Raw genomic sequence first — 15,403 nt, forward strand, 5'->3', positions numbered from 1 at the left:
ATTATACTGTGTTGTACAGTACATATAGCACATACCTTTTTTTTTTCAGCTTCATGACGATTGATCGATTCTTGTTGCAACTCTCAGCCTGCTTGAAGCTACCATAGTCTGCTCATACCAGCGCGTGTACAGCAAAGCTTACAGCACTATTTATTTCCAACGAAATAAAATAAATCTGCGGCATTTCCCGTTCAATTACTCCCTGAAATACTACAATTCGACCACAATCTCGACTGTAGGTATTCCTTCACAGTCAACTACTTTCGAACCGCATAGTCTGACCGTCCCAGGATTGAAATTCACTCAGCCAATCTATTGAGTCCATAATTCAGCATGGCGCACACCCCCGAGCCATCAGACGAGCCTCCCTTGTCCTCACCCACCAGCGAAAGCCTCCCCTCGCAGCCCAACACGCCTCCAGACGCCAAGAAGCAGAACCCCGACAAGAACGACTATGCCGCGATTCGCGCTGTAAGTGAACATACCAGACACGGTCTCATATCTGCGACATCACTCTGACTCAGTCTCAGAGACGCCGCGCCCAAAACCGCCTCTCGCAGCGAGCCTTCCGCGAACGCCGCGAACGCCACGTCAAGAACCTCGAACACCAGTTCCAGGACCTGCTCATCAAGCACCAGATGCTGCTCAAGTCGTACTGGATGCAGAAGACGGAGCTGGTGCAGCTGAGGCGGACAGTGGACCAGCTCACGGTGGAGCTGCAGCTCAGAGACGCCAGCAATGCTGCTACCAGCAGTAACAATAACACCACCACCAGCCCTCGAAACGCAGTCGCCAACGGGAATAATGCGAATAGCCGATGTAATAGACCGGTCAACAGTGCATGCACGCGACCATGCATGGACACGACCGCAGCGACACCATCCTCGCTATCCCCCTCCACATCATCAACGTCGTCGTCGTCGTCGTCGTCGCTTGGATTTGACGAGATGAATCCAGCGTTTAGCAACAATACCACCAGCAATAATAATGATATGAACATGCCCTTCTTCCCAGTGGACACTCAACTACAACCGCAAATACAACCGCAAGGGCAACCACAGCCATCGCAACCACGCTTCAACGCAGATCAAGTCAACATCCTATCGGCCGACGACAGCTACGGGTACGGCAACAGCCTCGCAGACTGGAGCTGCGGGATAGATATGGACAGTCTAGGACTTAATCTAGGTCTGAACAACAACAACAAGGGGTTCGACCTGATGGGTATGACGATGACAGCGACGGGGATGGGGTCTGTCCCGTCAAAGAATCCTAATGACGTGTGTTTTGGGTGGAGTTACTTATAGTTTGTGCTGCGTGGGCTGGACCTACAGCTGTCTATCTGTATTATTTCTTTTGTTTCTTTACTGTTTTTATATGTACTGGGACTGGGGTTTCCTCGCGGGGTATGCAAAACGATCAAGGTCGAGCGTAATTGGATCGAGTCGCTGTTTGTTTTATTAACCTCTGTTTTGTTTGCGTCTTGTATACATATAATCCATATCTATGCGATTGATCTCTATCTATTTCTTGATACCCTGTGTCGAGGAATTCATCAGATAACACGCAAAATCGATCTATTGATGGAAACTCTATTGTCGTGTCGATCAAGGAGAGGAGATGGGCGATAATAATGACAGAATATACATATCCCAGCAAACTCGTCACGAAATCGACGATCAGCCTGCATGCATCCACGTCAGAATCAGAATATGCACAGCAAGCAACAAACTCGTCCTTCGTGCTGGGTTTCGCACTCACTCATAATAATCTCCCTCAACACCCGCAGTCGCCGCTTACACCCCTCCGTTTCCTCGAGCAGCTGCGTGACGCGGCGCTGGAGGCCCTCTGCCATGAGATGCATTGCATGCAGCAGAAACGGGGTCATGGCGGTTGTTGTGCTGCTGCCGTCCGCAGCAGACGGAGAGAAGATCTGTGCCGTCTCGACCACTTCTTGCCATTTGTGCTGCTGTTGACGTGCGTCGAAGATGGAGGAGGATGGGTAGTCCTGGGGAAGGTCGTGTTGGAGGTGGTCCCAGAGCATGAGCTGCGCGCTAATAAGAAGAGTGAGTGAGTAGGAAATCCCTAACATTAAGTATATAAAAAATGTAACAGGGATTCTACCTATTAAAAATCCCAATCGCCCCCAAATACGCCCTCCAATCCTCCTCTTCTCTCGACGGCAGCAACGCAGCAAAAGCCCTCAGCGTCTGGTCCAACTGCACCGCCTGCGCCGCCTTGAACGACCAGACTCTGAACAACAGCGCTGCGGAGTTTGTCAAAACTAGGGCTGGACAAGCAATCATTGAGCGAATTTCCGAAGGCGATGAGGAGAGCGAAACCAACCCTCCGGAATTTGTGAGCGCACTGGATCGTTTCGTTCCAAAGGGCCAGGCTCCAAAGTATCGTCTTTCCGACTCCTAAGTTTGGGGCTGATAATCAATTAACACCACATAAGGAGACAGACTACTACAAACTGTCTAACGAGAAGATGAAAGAGTTCCAGGATACACTGAAGAGGTTCTCCGTTACCCTTAAATCAAGGAAAATTTTCAAGAAGCTCGGCGTCGAGATCAGAGAGCCCGGGGACTACAATCTTGACTACGTGCTCTCGATAGCCAAGTTGATCGAGGAGAGACGTGAAGGAGCTGATAATACTCGCGACTGCAAGCGATTCATCCGGAAATGTTTCCGAGGTGCTGCTAAACACAAAGATGTCCTGACAGGTATAATCAGCATGGCTCCGAGTGATATATATGGGTCTGTCATCTCGCGAGGCTTCACCCTTATTCTTGCCGTAAGTCTCACCCGATTCCATTTTGGAATAATTGTGCTCACCTTCGTATCCCTTGGTAGGCGGTGGAGGAGCACGAGAATCTTCGCAAAGACATCCAGGCAGCCCTTGCTGATATACCGCGAAAATTCAACAATGTGCACAGACTGTCCGATGTTCACGTCCAGTCACTGGCGCTCCATTCCTGTGCAGATTCGGTCTTCCTCTCAATTTTCATAGTTCTTGAACGAATCATAAACAAACTATCGATGAGCTTCACAGGCAAGCAATTCGTGTCCTTGGGTCGACTGCTGATCATATTGGCTATATCAGGAAGTTCTGATCCGATGCAGAGAAAATAACCTCGAAATTCAAAAGTCATGATGGCGATGTCAGAATTGCACTTGACGCGTTGGAAGACAGCATTGCTGAGTTCCAAAGAGAAGTAGATGTCTGCGCACAACTGAGAATGGGCAGAATCGAGGAGAATGGAAAACGCGTGAAGACGACTGTAGATGGCGTGGCAAGGAGGCTGGAAGGTAGCCTATGCCAGGATAAATACTTAACGGAGAGGAAAGACCTCATTTTCTTCAGGTTTTGAAAAGACATCCAAATCGAAGCTAAACGAACTCGAAGAGAAGTTGGACGAGATGCCGAAGAAGATAGCGGAGAAGATAATGAAGGGGCTATCTGAAAACCAACAAAAGTTCCTGGGAGGAAATCAGCAAGACGACGAGAAACTACTAGTCGTTGCCTACAATTGTGTATACCGATTCATTGCCAGCAACCCAGCTTTCAACGCTATTAATGGCACAGGTGAAGCTGATCTTCCCCCAAGGTGCACCACGCAGCCGACTGACGATTTGAATCTTAGTGAACAAAGAAGAAGCGCTAGCTTTCCTCTCCTCAATGCAAAAGGCAATAGAAGGACAACAAAGTAGCAGCGTCTCGGTCGACGAGAATGAGCAGCTGGTTGACACATGGCTCAAAGGCCTGTCTAATTTCGACCTTGCTCCAGACAAGCAGATCACAGAATGTCTGTTCCGCCTTGAAGACCTCAGCCTGGAAGAGCAAGACAAGGCTCAGTGGATCATGAACTCCGATAAAGTCTACGACTGGTTGACCCGAACTCAGTCCTGTGTCCTTGAGATCGAGGCCGAGAACTCACCCGACGACCTGATTAACTCCATGTCGTTCACTGACGCGATGCTAGCCATAACTCTCGGCAATACGATAGACTTCCCAGTCTTGTCGTTCTTCTGCGGGCTAAGAAGGAACAACTCCTTCAACGAGCAAGACTCCGGTGCAATAGCGGTTCTCAAGAGCCTCAACGGCCAGCTCCTCAAGTTTATTCTGCAGAAGCGGCCGACCGTCAACCTTTCGTTTCTGGAGAAGGACAAGTATCTCCACAAGTCCAAGGAGAAGCCGAGATACGCTTCACGTCTCTTCAAGAAGCTGTTGGACTCGCTACCCGAGAAGGACGCAGTCTTTATTCTGCTCGACTCATTCTCGCGAATTTTCGGAGACAAGGCCCAGGGCGACAAAATCATTGAGATGATCGGCAAGACTATTAAGAAGAATCCACATCTCATCATCAAACTGCTTGTCTCGGACCCTCTTCCGAACTGTCCCAGCAAGAATCTGGTGCATCTTCCGCTCTACGTTCCAGACGACGTTGATGGATGGCAGTGTGGCATTAACATGGAGTATCTCAAGCTGAAAACCACTACCCCAATAAAACAGTTCCAGGCCCGGCAGAAAGAAGATTCAACTTCAGAGGAGTCCGACGAGGAGTCCGATGAAAGTGATTGGTGAGATTGGCCGGGTTACGCTCGAGTTCGTTTGCTGTAACAATCTTTCTGAACTCCTGACGATCCAACATCAGGGAGCTTAAATGGCAAACGAGCTGTGATGGCGAATTGAATTGCATGCAGGAGACAAAAGTCCTAACCATGCAACTTGTGTCTGAGTAAGGATGTTAGTCGTGTCATATCATGTCATTATTGAGCTTGAATTTGTGACGAGTAATCGAAATTGAAACCTAGTTTGATGCTGTCCGGACAGAGATCTTCGGGAGTTTTTATTATATTTATAAAATCCATTCCCAGGGAGTAAAGGGCCCTAAGTCCCTGCGCAGCGCGTAGCAATGACATCCTGACAATCAGAACGAGCTCCCCTATAGGCTTCGCATGAGCTCCCATATAGGCTTCGTATGGGCTTCGTATCCTCCATGGAGGTGGCAGGTCGGATGGAGGTGAGGATGGTACCTGAAAGCGGGTAGCGCCTTGATCATGTGACTCATAGTTAGTTTAAAAGGAAACCCCTCGACGTCGAGGAACTTAGGAAATACAACTCTCTTACGACAAAGAATCCTACCTCCAAGTACGCGATTTTTCATCGATTCCCTTGCCAATTTCCACTGCTTCATTAGTGTGTTTGATCTATCCTGTTTTCTGTACCTAGGTAGGTAATGTAAGCAACATCACATGATTCTGCTTCGTATGAACCAATCAGATGAGCCAAAGTAACAATCACATGACGAATCTCTACCAATCAGGAGAGAACAAAGTACAGTCACGTGATAATTTTCTACCAATCAGATCAAAGGGATCACGGTGAGTTTCCGGGCAGACCGTTAATATTACGGAGTACTCCGTTTTTGCTTCGCTGTGATCCGCAAATTATTTCTGATTCCGATTTGAGTAAAAATGTCCTCTAGGTTGTTTCAGATCGATCCGGGATTACAGTAGAAACGATGCTGCCTGATTGTCTATCAAAATAATTAAATTATCCCTTGACACATCTCAAAAGACTGCGATACGATTGGATGATCATAATTTCTCCAGGCACAAAAAAAAATACGATGCAAAATAAACCCTCTGAGAAGCTACATCCTGCACAGCCACAGTTTCCATCTCTGAGTTGCTGACTAAGCAGGATTGCTATCACGGATAAGCCTCGTCTAAGATCTGTCTCTGCCTTGCACTCTTTCCTGTACCTATTCCTCGTAAACGCGATTTATGAGAGAAGAATATTCCTCAACAGCAGGGCCCTGACTTGCGATTACACTTCAGAACTATGTAATCCGACAGCTTGGTTCAGAATGGTCGGCGTGGCAGGCAAATCCAAAGGATGCAAGACGTGCCGACAACGGAAGATCGCCGTGCGTACCTAGCCATCTATCGTTTCTTTCTGATTCGATCCACTTACTTCGTCTAGTGCGGTCTGCAACGACCTCAATGCGTCCAGTGCGTGAGGTCCAACCGGGTGTGCGCCGGCTACGAACGGGAGAAGATCTTCGTGCCGGTTCAACCGTCCGCCAAGGACAGAAAGACTGTCATGAAGAGCTCTTTTGACGAAGTCAGAAAGACTGCATCAACGAACGGGGCGAGCGCTGGTCCAGCTGGATCTTTGACACGCGACAGCAAGATTTGTCCTCGTGTAGTAGGACCTGCAACGTCGGCTGGTGCCGAGATCTTAGCTACAGCTACCTATCGCCAATACCTGCTCAACGCCTTCGTCTCTTGCTGTATTCCAGAAACACAGCGTGGCCAGAACAAGTTCAGGCCGTGGTTCGTCCTGCTCCCCGAGTTTCTAATGCGCACAAAGGCGTTAGAGACATCAAGCTTGGCGATATCCGCCGCCGCACTGGGCCGCCTGTACGATGATCCTGTGCTGATTCGCGAAAGCCTGAAGCTCTACACGCAGGGCCTCAGGGAGCTCCGCAAAGCCCTCTGGAATCCGAAGCTGGTGTACGATGACGAGATTCTCGCCGCCTGTCTGGCCCTGAGCATGTATGAGCTTATGGAGTGTCCCGCAGAGGCCTGGTATGCGTATGCCAGCCATTGCAACGGCTGGCTGAAACTGGTCCAGTTACGGGGGGTGGATGCGCATACTTCTGGCATTGCGCATGAGCTCTTCGTCGGGCTGCGCCATCAGGGGGTATGACCATGTCATCCTTTTTATTGAGGCTGGTTAACACTTCTCAGATCCTGTATAGCATGGAGATGCGTCAACCGACTTTCTTGTCTGAACCTCTTTGGATGGAGGGCCCGTGGAAAGACTCTCCCAAGCGATTGCTGGACCGACTGGTCGACTGCCTCGCGCTGGCGCCGGGTATCTTCAAGCAGAGTGACGACTTTAAGAATCTCCGCTCGAGGGGACTCCTAGATTCGGCCCTCGATGTTACGCGCAAATGCTGGCAGCTCGACACCACCTTGCAGAGCATCTACAACGACCTGGAGAAGGAAACGCCGGGGCCATTGTACTGGTCGGTGCTGTCGGAAGAAGACAACCAGGCGGACGACCCTGAACATGGAAAGGTGTTTCCGGTAGCATTTCAGTTTCCGGATCTCAGTATGGCCGGCACGATGATGATGTACTGGGCGACCACGGTCGTGCTCTGGTCGGGGATGTGCGAGCTGTACCACTTCATCCCGACGATCGAGGTCGACGCCGTCGACGCGTATTGCTTCAATTACCCGAATTGTCTTCGCAAGCCCGACAGTCCCTGCCACTGCGCTGATCTGATCACGACATCTTCTGGGTCTCTGCGATTCGATCTCAGCAGACTCCCCCCGCTGGGGCATCGCACCGACTTCCTGTCCCATGCGCGAAATGTGTGCCAGTCGGTGGAGTACTGCCTGAAGAATCCGATGCAGATGGGCGGAGCGTTCACCGTGACTGCGCCGCTGAGCATGGTCTTCGAGACGGTCAAGCATGACGCGAGGTGTGCACGGGAGACGGCATGGATGAGGGCGGCGCTGAAGAAGGTTCAGAAGAGGGGGCTGAGGATATTAAAGTATCCCAACACTACGAGACGAGCACAAGGGAATTAGCTTAGTAGATGAGGATTCTATGATGCACATCATCTAAATGTACCATATACTCTACCACTAATTCGAAGCAGATACGTGTTGCGAACTGGATATATATACGGTATGTACCAGTGCTTGCGGGGGCAGGAAGTCATCAGGAATTACAAATTCCATTTGCACAAATATCCTGCTGTTTTCTCGTATGCTATGCTGCAGGCTAAGGTTGAACCAGACTGATATCAAATCAGACTTTTGTCAAAATTGGTCTTTATCTCCTAGCAAACAGAGCGTAACATCGTTCTAGAATGCTTGATTGCTGCCTGCAAGGCTGTGCACGAGGCTGTCAAGGCGAACAAGCCACATTACCTGTCCAATTAAGCACTGCAATTGGTCCTTTGACCACTAAGGTTGAGGCTAGTGAATTAAGGTTATTAGACTGCAGCCATTCTTCAATCTTACTGGCTGCTGCAACTGCACATTTCCGCTAACCCTATTCGGGCCGCAACATGCGAGCAGGCTAGCCCAAAAGGGGCAGGCAGCTCCACCAATCTGGACAGAGTTTGCCCTTTCGGGGCATCAACATGCGGACACGATCGTTACAAGGAGAATTGAGGAAGTCGCATAGCCTCAGCTGCCCAAAGCTTGTTTCTGTCATGATGGACTACCACCATATAAGAAGGGAAAGACCGACGATGAGTCGCATTCAGAGTACTCGAGGTTTTAATTATACACCTGACAACAAATTTCTCATTTAACACTACGGCGTATATTGCTCTATTCTCACCATGCTAAACGACCATTCCAAAGTCGGCATCGCCCTGATCATCTTTTACGTCCCTGCCGTCCTGCTCGCGGCGTGGCTGCTCTTCCACCGGCATGCGCATGGAAAGGGCAATGACAGACCCCGTCTGGCGTGGATTGTGTTGTTGATATTTTCCTTGAGTGCGTTCCTACTTGTCCTTGACGTTTCAATCTCGAGAATCTCACAGACTGACCATTCTGCGCTGTGTATTTAGTCCGTGTGGCTAGTGGCATCGTCCTGATCGTGCACGAGAATCAGCAACAGGAAATCGGGCCCACCATCGCTGCCGTCATTCTGCTGAATGCGGGTGTGTTCCCTGTCATTGCGGCGACAATTGGGTTGATTTGGATCATGTATGTTCTGTCCATATCCCCTTATCAGATACGTACAAGCGTATGACATCCTCGCTAATTGATATCTCCAGACAAGCCGCTGACTTCCAACACAACTCGTCCATACGCTATGGTCTCATTCTGTCACGTGTTCTGTTCTTCGTCGGCATCGCTCTGCTCATTGCAGGCGGCTCGCTGGAAGGAAACTACAATAACGAATCCTCAGTGATGACTGGTCTGAAGCTCGTAAGAGCCGGATACATCATTATCGCGGTGTTTGTTGGCTGTTTGCTGGCATTTCAGGTTTATTTCTGGCGGCGGGCAGCGAGATTGTCATTGACTAGCATGACGGTAAGTAACGTAAAAAAAAAAGACACAAACATGAACACCTCTGACCCGTGCATCTGGATAGGTCCTCAAAGGAGCCTCCTCAGCAATGCCCTTCTTCGTCGTCCGTCTTACCTACGCCTTCCTCTCGGTTTTCAAATCCTCTGACCTGACCTGGAATCCGCTCGCGGGGCCGGTTGGCCCGTTTGTCGCCATGGCGCTTGTCATGGAGTATCTGGTTGTGTGTATTTATCTTCTTACCGGGTTTAGCATTTCGCCGGCGCGGGATCAGCGGAACGACAGAATCGATGGGACACGTAGTCAGGGTCGTTCTTTGAAAGATAGGTTTGGGAGTGCTTGATGAATTCCACCATCAGGGTGCTATCGCAGGGCTGAAGACTCCATCAGCCGGGATGTGTGGGACTAGCTTTGGCGAAGTTAATCGATTATACACATGTGCAGAAGGTAGATTCTGACGAGAATAATTATTTCATAGGGTAGTTAGGTATCTAGTTAGTGCCAATCTTAGAAGTCCCCTATATTCGCGGTCCAATAAGGTATAATTCCTAGGAGCAGTCCATCAGTTGTTACAGCGTGAGATAGCCTCTATCTATTCACAAGAGCAAGTATTGCAATATGATGATGATGATGATGGATAAAACTAGGGTATGCTAGAGTAATTATGAGGGAAGGAAAGATCATCGTTATTTGATTAATATGGAAGCACATTATTTGAAATTATTTAAATAAACAGAGACAGCGAGATCAACTGCGTCTGGTCAAAGACAACTTTGAATGAAGGCCGTTCTGTCTACAGATGGGACAGCTTCTACTTTCTAGTTTAGCATCAACCCTATTCAACACAATATTATTTCCTCCAGCTCATTCATTGAGAACGTTCCTACTCTCTACCTCAGTCCACGCCCCCCTTATCAACTCCCTCCTCCCTCTTCCTCTTCCTCCCATCCGCCCCCGAACTTTTGTTCGCCTCAACCTTGGCAAACATAGCATCGAGCCTCTGCTGCCCCTTCTCCGGCTTGTCGACTCTGACCTTCTCCTCCGCCAGCACGGGCGGCAGGCCCTGCACGCGACGCTTTGCGTCTTCCAGCAGATCGATCTCGCGCTCGCGCTGCGCCTTGACGGTGGGGATGGACCAGGAGTTGGAGGAGACGGATTTGTGGGCGAGCTTGTATTTCGACCCGACGAGGTGCGTGTCGTAGGTGTTGGCGTCTAGTTTGGTGACGTACTGCCATAACACAAATACAAAGAGTATATTAATTAATTGCCAACTATGCTCTTCCCACAATTCTCTAGTATACCAGAGTAAGTAAATTACTCACCTGATGCGCAACAATCAACCAGTGATACCCCGTCCCCACAGGCGCACCACTCCCCCTAGGCGCCTTCCTCACCCTCCTCTTGGCCGTCTTGTAGTCAATCCTCCACAGATCCGGCTCCTCCTTGGTCTCCTTCCAGACGCCCTGGTCGTAGTTCCACGTGTGGGACCCCCCGACCGCCATGCCGGAGTAGACTTGGCCTTTGAATGTTTTCAGCGCGTTGTAGCTGCGGACGCCGGCTGGTCCTCTCGACGGTTCCGGCAGGACATTACTGTCTGATCCGCCGGGTGTTTCCTCCTCGTCGAGGAGGGCGGGATCGTAGATGTCTTCGTCTTCGTCTGCAGTTTCGCCTGCGGTTTCGTTTACGTCTTTGCCGGCATCGACATCCTCTGAAGAAAGAGGAGATGAGGGCATCGAGCGAACGGCAGAGGGAGACTTTTTGGCTCGTTTGGACGGGGGCATATTGTCTTGACTATTAATAACCTTCTTGTTGGATGATAGAATAGGTGAATCAAGATGCTTAAGAACTCGCGCCGAGTCCAGCCCGGCTTTAACTCAGTGACGTCAGTGATAAAGTTCAGATTGATAAGCTTCACGTATGTTAGATCTTGAATAGCATCTCTTAAGAATAAAGACTGCGCCAGATCAGCGATGCCATATCTAGATATAGACTATAGACATAGACTATAGACTGCATCGAGCAGTCCTATATATGAGTAGGAAACCACACGGCTGATTTACAACCCAGAAAAATATTAAGTACAGTACATTATGCTAGTTGAGTCAGACACATGAAGAGGTCTCACTAGTATTATTCTATTATTTAACGAGCATTAGTATTGATGAATAGTTTCATACCTGGCTAAGGTGAAATTTAGAATCCTTCTGTCGAAATATAAGGCACTATATCTGTTGCCCTAAAAGGGAAAGAAAATACGCAAAGAAGAAGTATCTAATACTTGGAAGCACAACGCATGATATACTACTAATACTGCTTGATACAGTAGTTGCGGTTTTCCAATACCTTATAACTGGCTCTCCTGGTTGTTTGTATCGATAGATGTCTTTAGGATAAGAACTTGTACTACTATTCTTAACTAATTCTAAGAAATACCCCTAGGCTCCCTTCTCTCTTGCAGAGTAGCACTCCGGAGTATAGGGAATACTCCGATGACAATAATGAAACTGAATATCGGCAACGTACGTTTCATCGTGGGGGTTACCAAATGAATGCATCTTGTAACTGTAAGCACAGTACGAATGTACCGTAATGTAACAGACAAGTCAAGACAGTGATGACAGAAAGGGATGAAGGACATCCCACGTCCCGTGGGGGTGCTCGTCCACAACTCGGATCGAAATACCCCGAATAGCCTCGCGTACACAGGTCAATCTATTTCTTTGCAATGGGCCTGGACTCGACTGTGTGTCGGAGACTTGTCCGATATTTAATGCATCTGAGTGGGCGGTTAAATCCGCGTGGGGGTGGGGAATGCAATCGACCAGCCGATCCGAATTATTTGAATTATTGTTACAAGCTGGATACATGGCTGACTGGGGCAGTTGAAGTGGGTTGTAGTGCGGGGTTTCTAGGATTACAGCGTACACAGTGTAGTCAGTATCGTTGACAATGAGTGATAGACACTTGTATACAACGTGTAGTAAGCTGCCATTGAATTAAATATATACACGTAAAGATAATCCGGATAGAATGTTTTTAGAACTGCACTACCGACCCATCCACCCCCCATCCACTGTCAGCACCTCACCCGACACATACAAACTCGCCCTGCTAGCCAGGTAGATAACAGACCCCTTAAAGTCCTCCGCCGTCCCCCATCGCCCCGCCGGGATGCGCGCCAGGATGCTGGCCGACCGCTCCTTGTCCTGCAGCAGCGCCGTGTTCATCTCCGTGGCCACGTACCCCGGCGCAATGGCATTGACGTTGACGCCCTTGGACGCCCACTCGTTCGACAGTGCCTTGGTCAGCTGCGCAACGCCGCCCTTGGCAGAGGCGTACGCGGGGACCGTGATGCCCCCCTGGAACGAAACTAGCGAGGCGACGTTGATGATGCTCCCGCGGTGGCCGACCTCGTCGGGCGTGCGAGTCAGCATGTAAGCGCCGATGTCGCGGCAGAGGGTGAAGACGCTGGTGAGGTTGACTTGGAGGACCTGCAGAGCAGTCAGTCAGTCAGAAAGTTCCGTAAGAACTTGAAATTGAGGAGCGGGACAAACACACCTCATCCCAATCCTCGTCGGGAAAGACATGGCACGGATGCCGCCGCTGGATGCCCGCGCAGTTGACCAGGATGGAGATGTCGTGTCCGTCTTCCAGGACCTGCTTGACAAGAATCTTGACCTCCTCCCGCGAGGCGAGGTCTGCGGTGTAGACGATGGCTTTGCGGCCGAGGCTTTCGATCTTTTGCTTCGTTTCTTGGTTGGACGTGTCTCTCTAGCTCGTCGTTAGCAAGATGCACACGTAGGCGAGATTCGGGGTTAATGGGAAGATATACCTGAACCAGAATAATGTCAGCGCCTGCTTCTGCCAGGGCGATGGCCATCTGCGCGCCGATGCCTCGCGTGCCACCTGTCACCAGGGCGGTGCGGCCCTGGAGGGAGAAGAGCTGGTGGATGATATCGCCCATGCTGGTATTGAGCCAGATGAAGAGCTTTGACTAGGCAGTAAAAGAAAGAGGGTAACGGTCGACAATATGATTAACGGGGATGCAGAGATGAAGTAGTAGCAGCTGAGAATATACTAGAATATGGTAATCTGCGACAGCTGCTTCGTTACAGATATTGACTGCCTCAGAAATACTACGACTGTATCGACTAGCTCGAACGGGGATACGGATTGGCACCATGCCACTATAATTAGCCAGGGAACTGAACTAGTCCATAGAATTATCCCCGGATAAATGCGACCCCCACGCCGTCTCCGCATTCCAGTCACTCGACTGACGCCTTGCTGGGACTGATGACATAATTCTGTGCCTGGAATCGATGTTTCCTAGCTCTAGGCTACTGAATAGATTCAAAGATGGTGAAAACAAGCTCTTGGGGAGCGAGGTACGAGTGATCAACTTTTCTTATTCTTGGTCATTTATATATTTTCTCGTGAGTATAGTATTCAAACGTATCTACACTGCTTAATTTTCAAATCATTTAATCTCGCATCTACCACTCTCTAATCGCCCCATCCGGACCGTAAAACTCCTTCGGCGGCCAAGGCTCCGTCTCGAGCAGCAATCTTGCGCACCAGCTCCTCATCAATCTCAATACCCAATCCCGGCCCCGTGGGCGCATTGACGTAGCCGTCGTGGATCTCAAACACCGACTGGTCCTTCACGTACGTGTTCAGGTCGATGTCGCCCGCCTCGACGTTGTAGTGCATCCCCAGCGACATCTCCTGGATGACGAAGTTGGGTGTCGCCAGCGCCACCTGCAAGGACGCTGCGAACGCCAACGGGCCCAGCGGGCAATGCGGTGCAATGGCGACGTCGTACGCCTCTGCCACAGCGGCAATGCGCCGTGTCTCGCTGATCCCGCCTGCGTGCGCGATGTCCGGCTGCAGGATGTCGACCGAGTGCTCTTCCAGGAACCGCTTCACGTCCCACCGGTTGTAGAGCCGCTCGCCAAAGGCAATCGGGATGCTCGTCAGGCCGGATAGCTGCTTCAGGGCTTCCGGGTGCTCGCAGAGCAACGGCTCCTCGATAAACAGTGGCCGGTATGGCTCGAGCGCCTTGGCCAGCTGCTTGGCCATGGGCTTGTGCAGACGGCCATGGAAGTCCAGCCCAGCATCCAAACCCAGGGACTTGACGGTCTTGAGGCGCTCAACGCACGAGTCAAGGACCGAAGGCGAGTCGAGCCAGTTGACGTCCTCGGTGGCGTTCATCTTGACGCATTTGAGCCCTTGGGCGATGCGTGCTTTCCTGTCGCGAAGTTAGCATAGAGAAAATATAATAGTCAATTGTAAGAATATGGCCACTCACGCCGCGTTCTCGACATCGCTGGGTCGATCGCCTCCAATCCAGCAGTAGACCTGCACCTTGTTGCGCACTTTTCCTCCGAGAAGCTGGTAAACGGGCACTCCCAGATTGCGAGCCTTGAGATCCCACAAGGCGATATCAATGCCGGACAGGGCAGACATGAAGACGGGGCCGCCGCGGTAGAAGCCCAGCCGCCAGACGGTCTGCCAGATGTGTTCGATGTCGCTGGGAGGGTCAGTTTGTAAAAATCATACGGTTTCTGTGTGAATGTGACGTACTCAGCTTCATATCCTATAATCCTCGCAATGATCTCGTCGAGCGCGCCCTCCACGGCCTGCGTGTGTCCCTCCAGGGTGCCCTCGCCCCAGCCAGAGCGGCCTTGTTCGTCGGTGACCTTGACGAACAGCCATCGCGGCTTGACGCGGAAGTATTCGATGGACTTGATTTTGGCCATGACTGCTGCTTATTGACGATTGTCAATTCAATTGAGGGGAGAGAAAGGGAAAGAAAGGAGGAATGGTGTAGCTAAGGTACGTAGGACGGTGAGTCAGGAATCAGAGCACGAGCTGTAGATGACCAATGACATAAATGAGCTGATCTTGCAGGTACATACGCAGCTAAACTGGCTAGAGTTGAGGTAAATGATTCTTGTACAGCAGTAATAATCAATCCAGTTGTTTTGTTCGGTGCATGTCCGTACCGTACCGCTTGTAACGTATTGTACTGTACTGTACCAACTGAAGTGACTGTACGGAGTAACTGGACAGCCAGCTGAAAGGAAGAATAACGTTGCATTTGGACCATGCCTAGTTACTAGCATTAATTAGCCTTCTTTCTGATCAATTCAGCGTAAATTCATCATTCAAGTACTCCGTACAGAGTAATTACGGAGTAGAGGCAGAATCAAGGCGAGGCAGGTGGTCAGTGTATTGGAAAGCGAGAAAACTACAGATAATATCTCGCATCAAGGGAACTGCTTCATTTCGTACAAGATTCTTCAATTACTTAGTATACTATTTAGTTCTA

General features: G+C 50.1%; 5 protein-coding genes across 5 annotated transcripts; 3 read left to right on the forward strand and 2 right to left on the reverse strand.

Annotated features, from left to right (window-relative positions):
• Nucleotides 1-333: 333 nt before the first annotated feature.
• T310_2154 (uncharacterized protein) lies at nucleotides 334-4,588 on the forward strand (the record flags this gene model as incomplete). The annotated part of the gene is made up of 9 exons (XM_013474961.1): nucleotides 334-471; nucleotides 531-1,224; nucleotides 1,560-2,002; nucleotides 2,116-2,358; nucleotides 2,462-2,797; nucleotides 2,857-2,942; nucleotides 3,152-3,312; nucleotides 3,368-3,589; nucleotides 3,648-4,588. 9 exons carry the CDS (start codon nucleotides 334-336, stop codon nucleotides 4,586-4,588), a joined length of 3,264 nt encoding a protein of 1,087 aa, XP_013330415.1.
• Nucleotides 4,589-5,876: 1,288 nt separating this feature from the next.
• Nucleotides 5,877-7,894, forward strand: T310_2155 (uncharacterized protein; the record flags this gene model as incomplete). Its single annotated transcript, XM_013474962.1, has 5 exons — nucleotides 5,877-5,936; nucleotides 5,993-6,715; nucleotides 6,763-7,502; nucleotides 7,683-7,711; nucleotides 7,839-7,894. The coding sequence occupies 5 exons, from the start codon at nucleotides 5,877-5,879 to the stop codon at nucleotides 7,892-7,894; spliced, it is 1,608 nt and encodes a 535-aa protein (XP_013330416.1).
• A 481-nt stretch (nucleotides 7,895-8,375) lies between these two features.
• Nucleotides 8,376-9,372, forward strand: T310_2156 (uncharacterized protein; the record flags this gene model as incomplete). The annotated part of the gene is made up of 6 exons (XM_013474963.1): nucleotides 8,376-8,532; nucleotides 8,607-8,745; nucleotides 8,817-8,970; nucleotides 9,028-9,075; nucleotides 9,137-9,292; nucleotides 9,322-9,372. 6 exons carry the CDS (start codon nucleotides 8,376-8,378, stop codon nucleotides 9,370-9,372), a joined length of 705 nt encoding a protein of 234 aa, XP_013330417.1.
• A 592-nt stretch (nucleotides 9,373-9,964) lies between these two features.
• Nucleotides 9,965-13,033, reverse strand: T310_2157 (2-deoxy-D-gluconate 3-dehydrogenase; the record flags this gene model as incomplete). Its single annotated transcript, XM_013474964.1, has 9 exons — nucleotides 9,965-10,297; nucleotides 10,392-10,942; nucleotides 11,195-11,204; nucleotides 11,247-11,250; nucleotides 11,593-11,631; nucleotides 11,713-12,054; nucleotides 12,169-12,560; nucleotides 12,628-12,840; nucleotides 12,902-13,033. The coding sequence occupies 9 exons, from the start codon at nucleotides 13,031-13,033 to the stop codon at nucleotides 9,965-9,967; spliced, it is 2,016 nt and encodes a 671-aa protein (XP_013330418.1).
• Nucleotides 13,034-13,575: 542 nt separating this feature from the next.
• T310_2158 (Galactonate dehydratase) lies at nucleotides 13,576-14,831 on the reverse strand (the record flags this gene model as incomplete). The annotated part of the gene is made up of 3 exons (XM_013474965.1): nucleotides 13,576-14,320; nucleotides 14,381-14,602; nucleotides 14,656-14,831. The coding sequence occupies 3 exons, from the start codon at nucleotides 14,829-14,831 to the stop codon at nucleotides 13,576-13,578; spliced, it is 1,143 nt and encodes a 380-aa protein (XP_013330419.1).
• Nucleotides 14,832-15,403: the final 572 nt, after the last annotated feature.

Source organism: Rasamsonia emersonii (genome assembly GCF_000968595.1).
Source record: "Rasamsonia emersonii CBS 393.64 chromosome Unknown ctg1118621760016, whole genome shotgun sequence".
NCBI classification, from domain to species: domain Eukaryota; kingdom Fungi; phylum Ascomycota; class Eurotiomycetes; order Eurotiales; family Trichocomaceae; genus Rasamsonia; species Rasamsonia emersonii.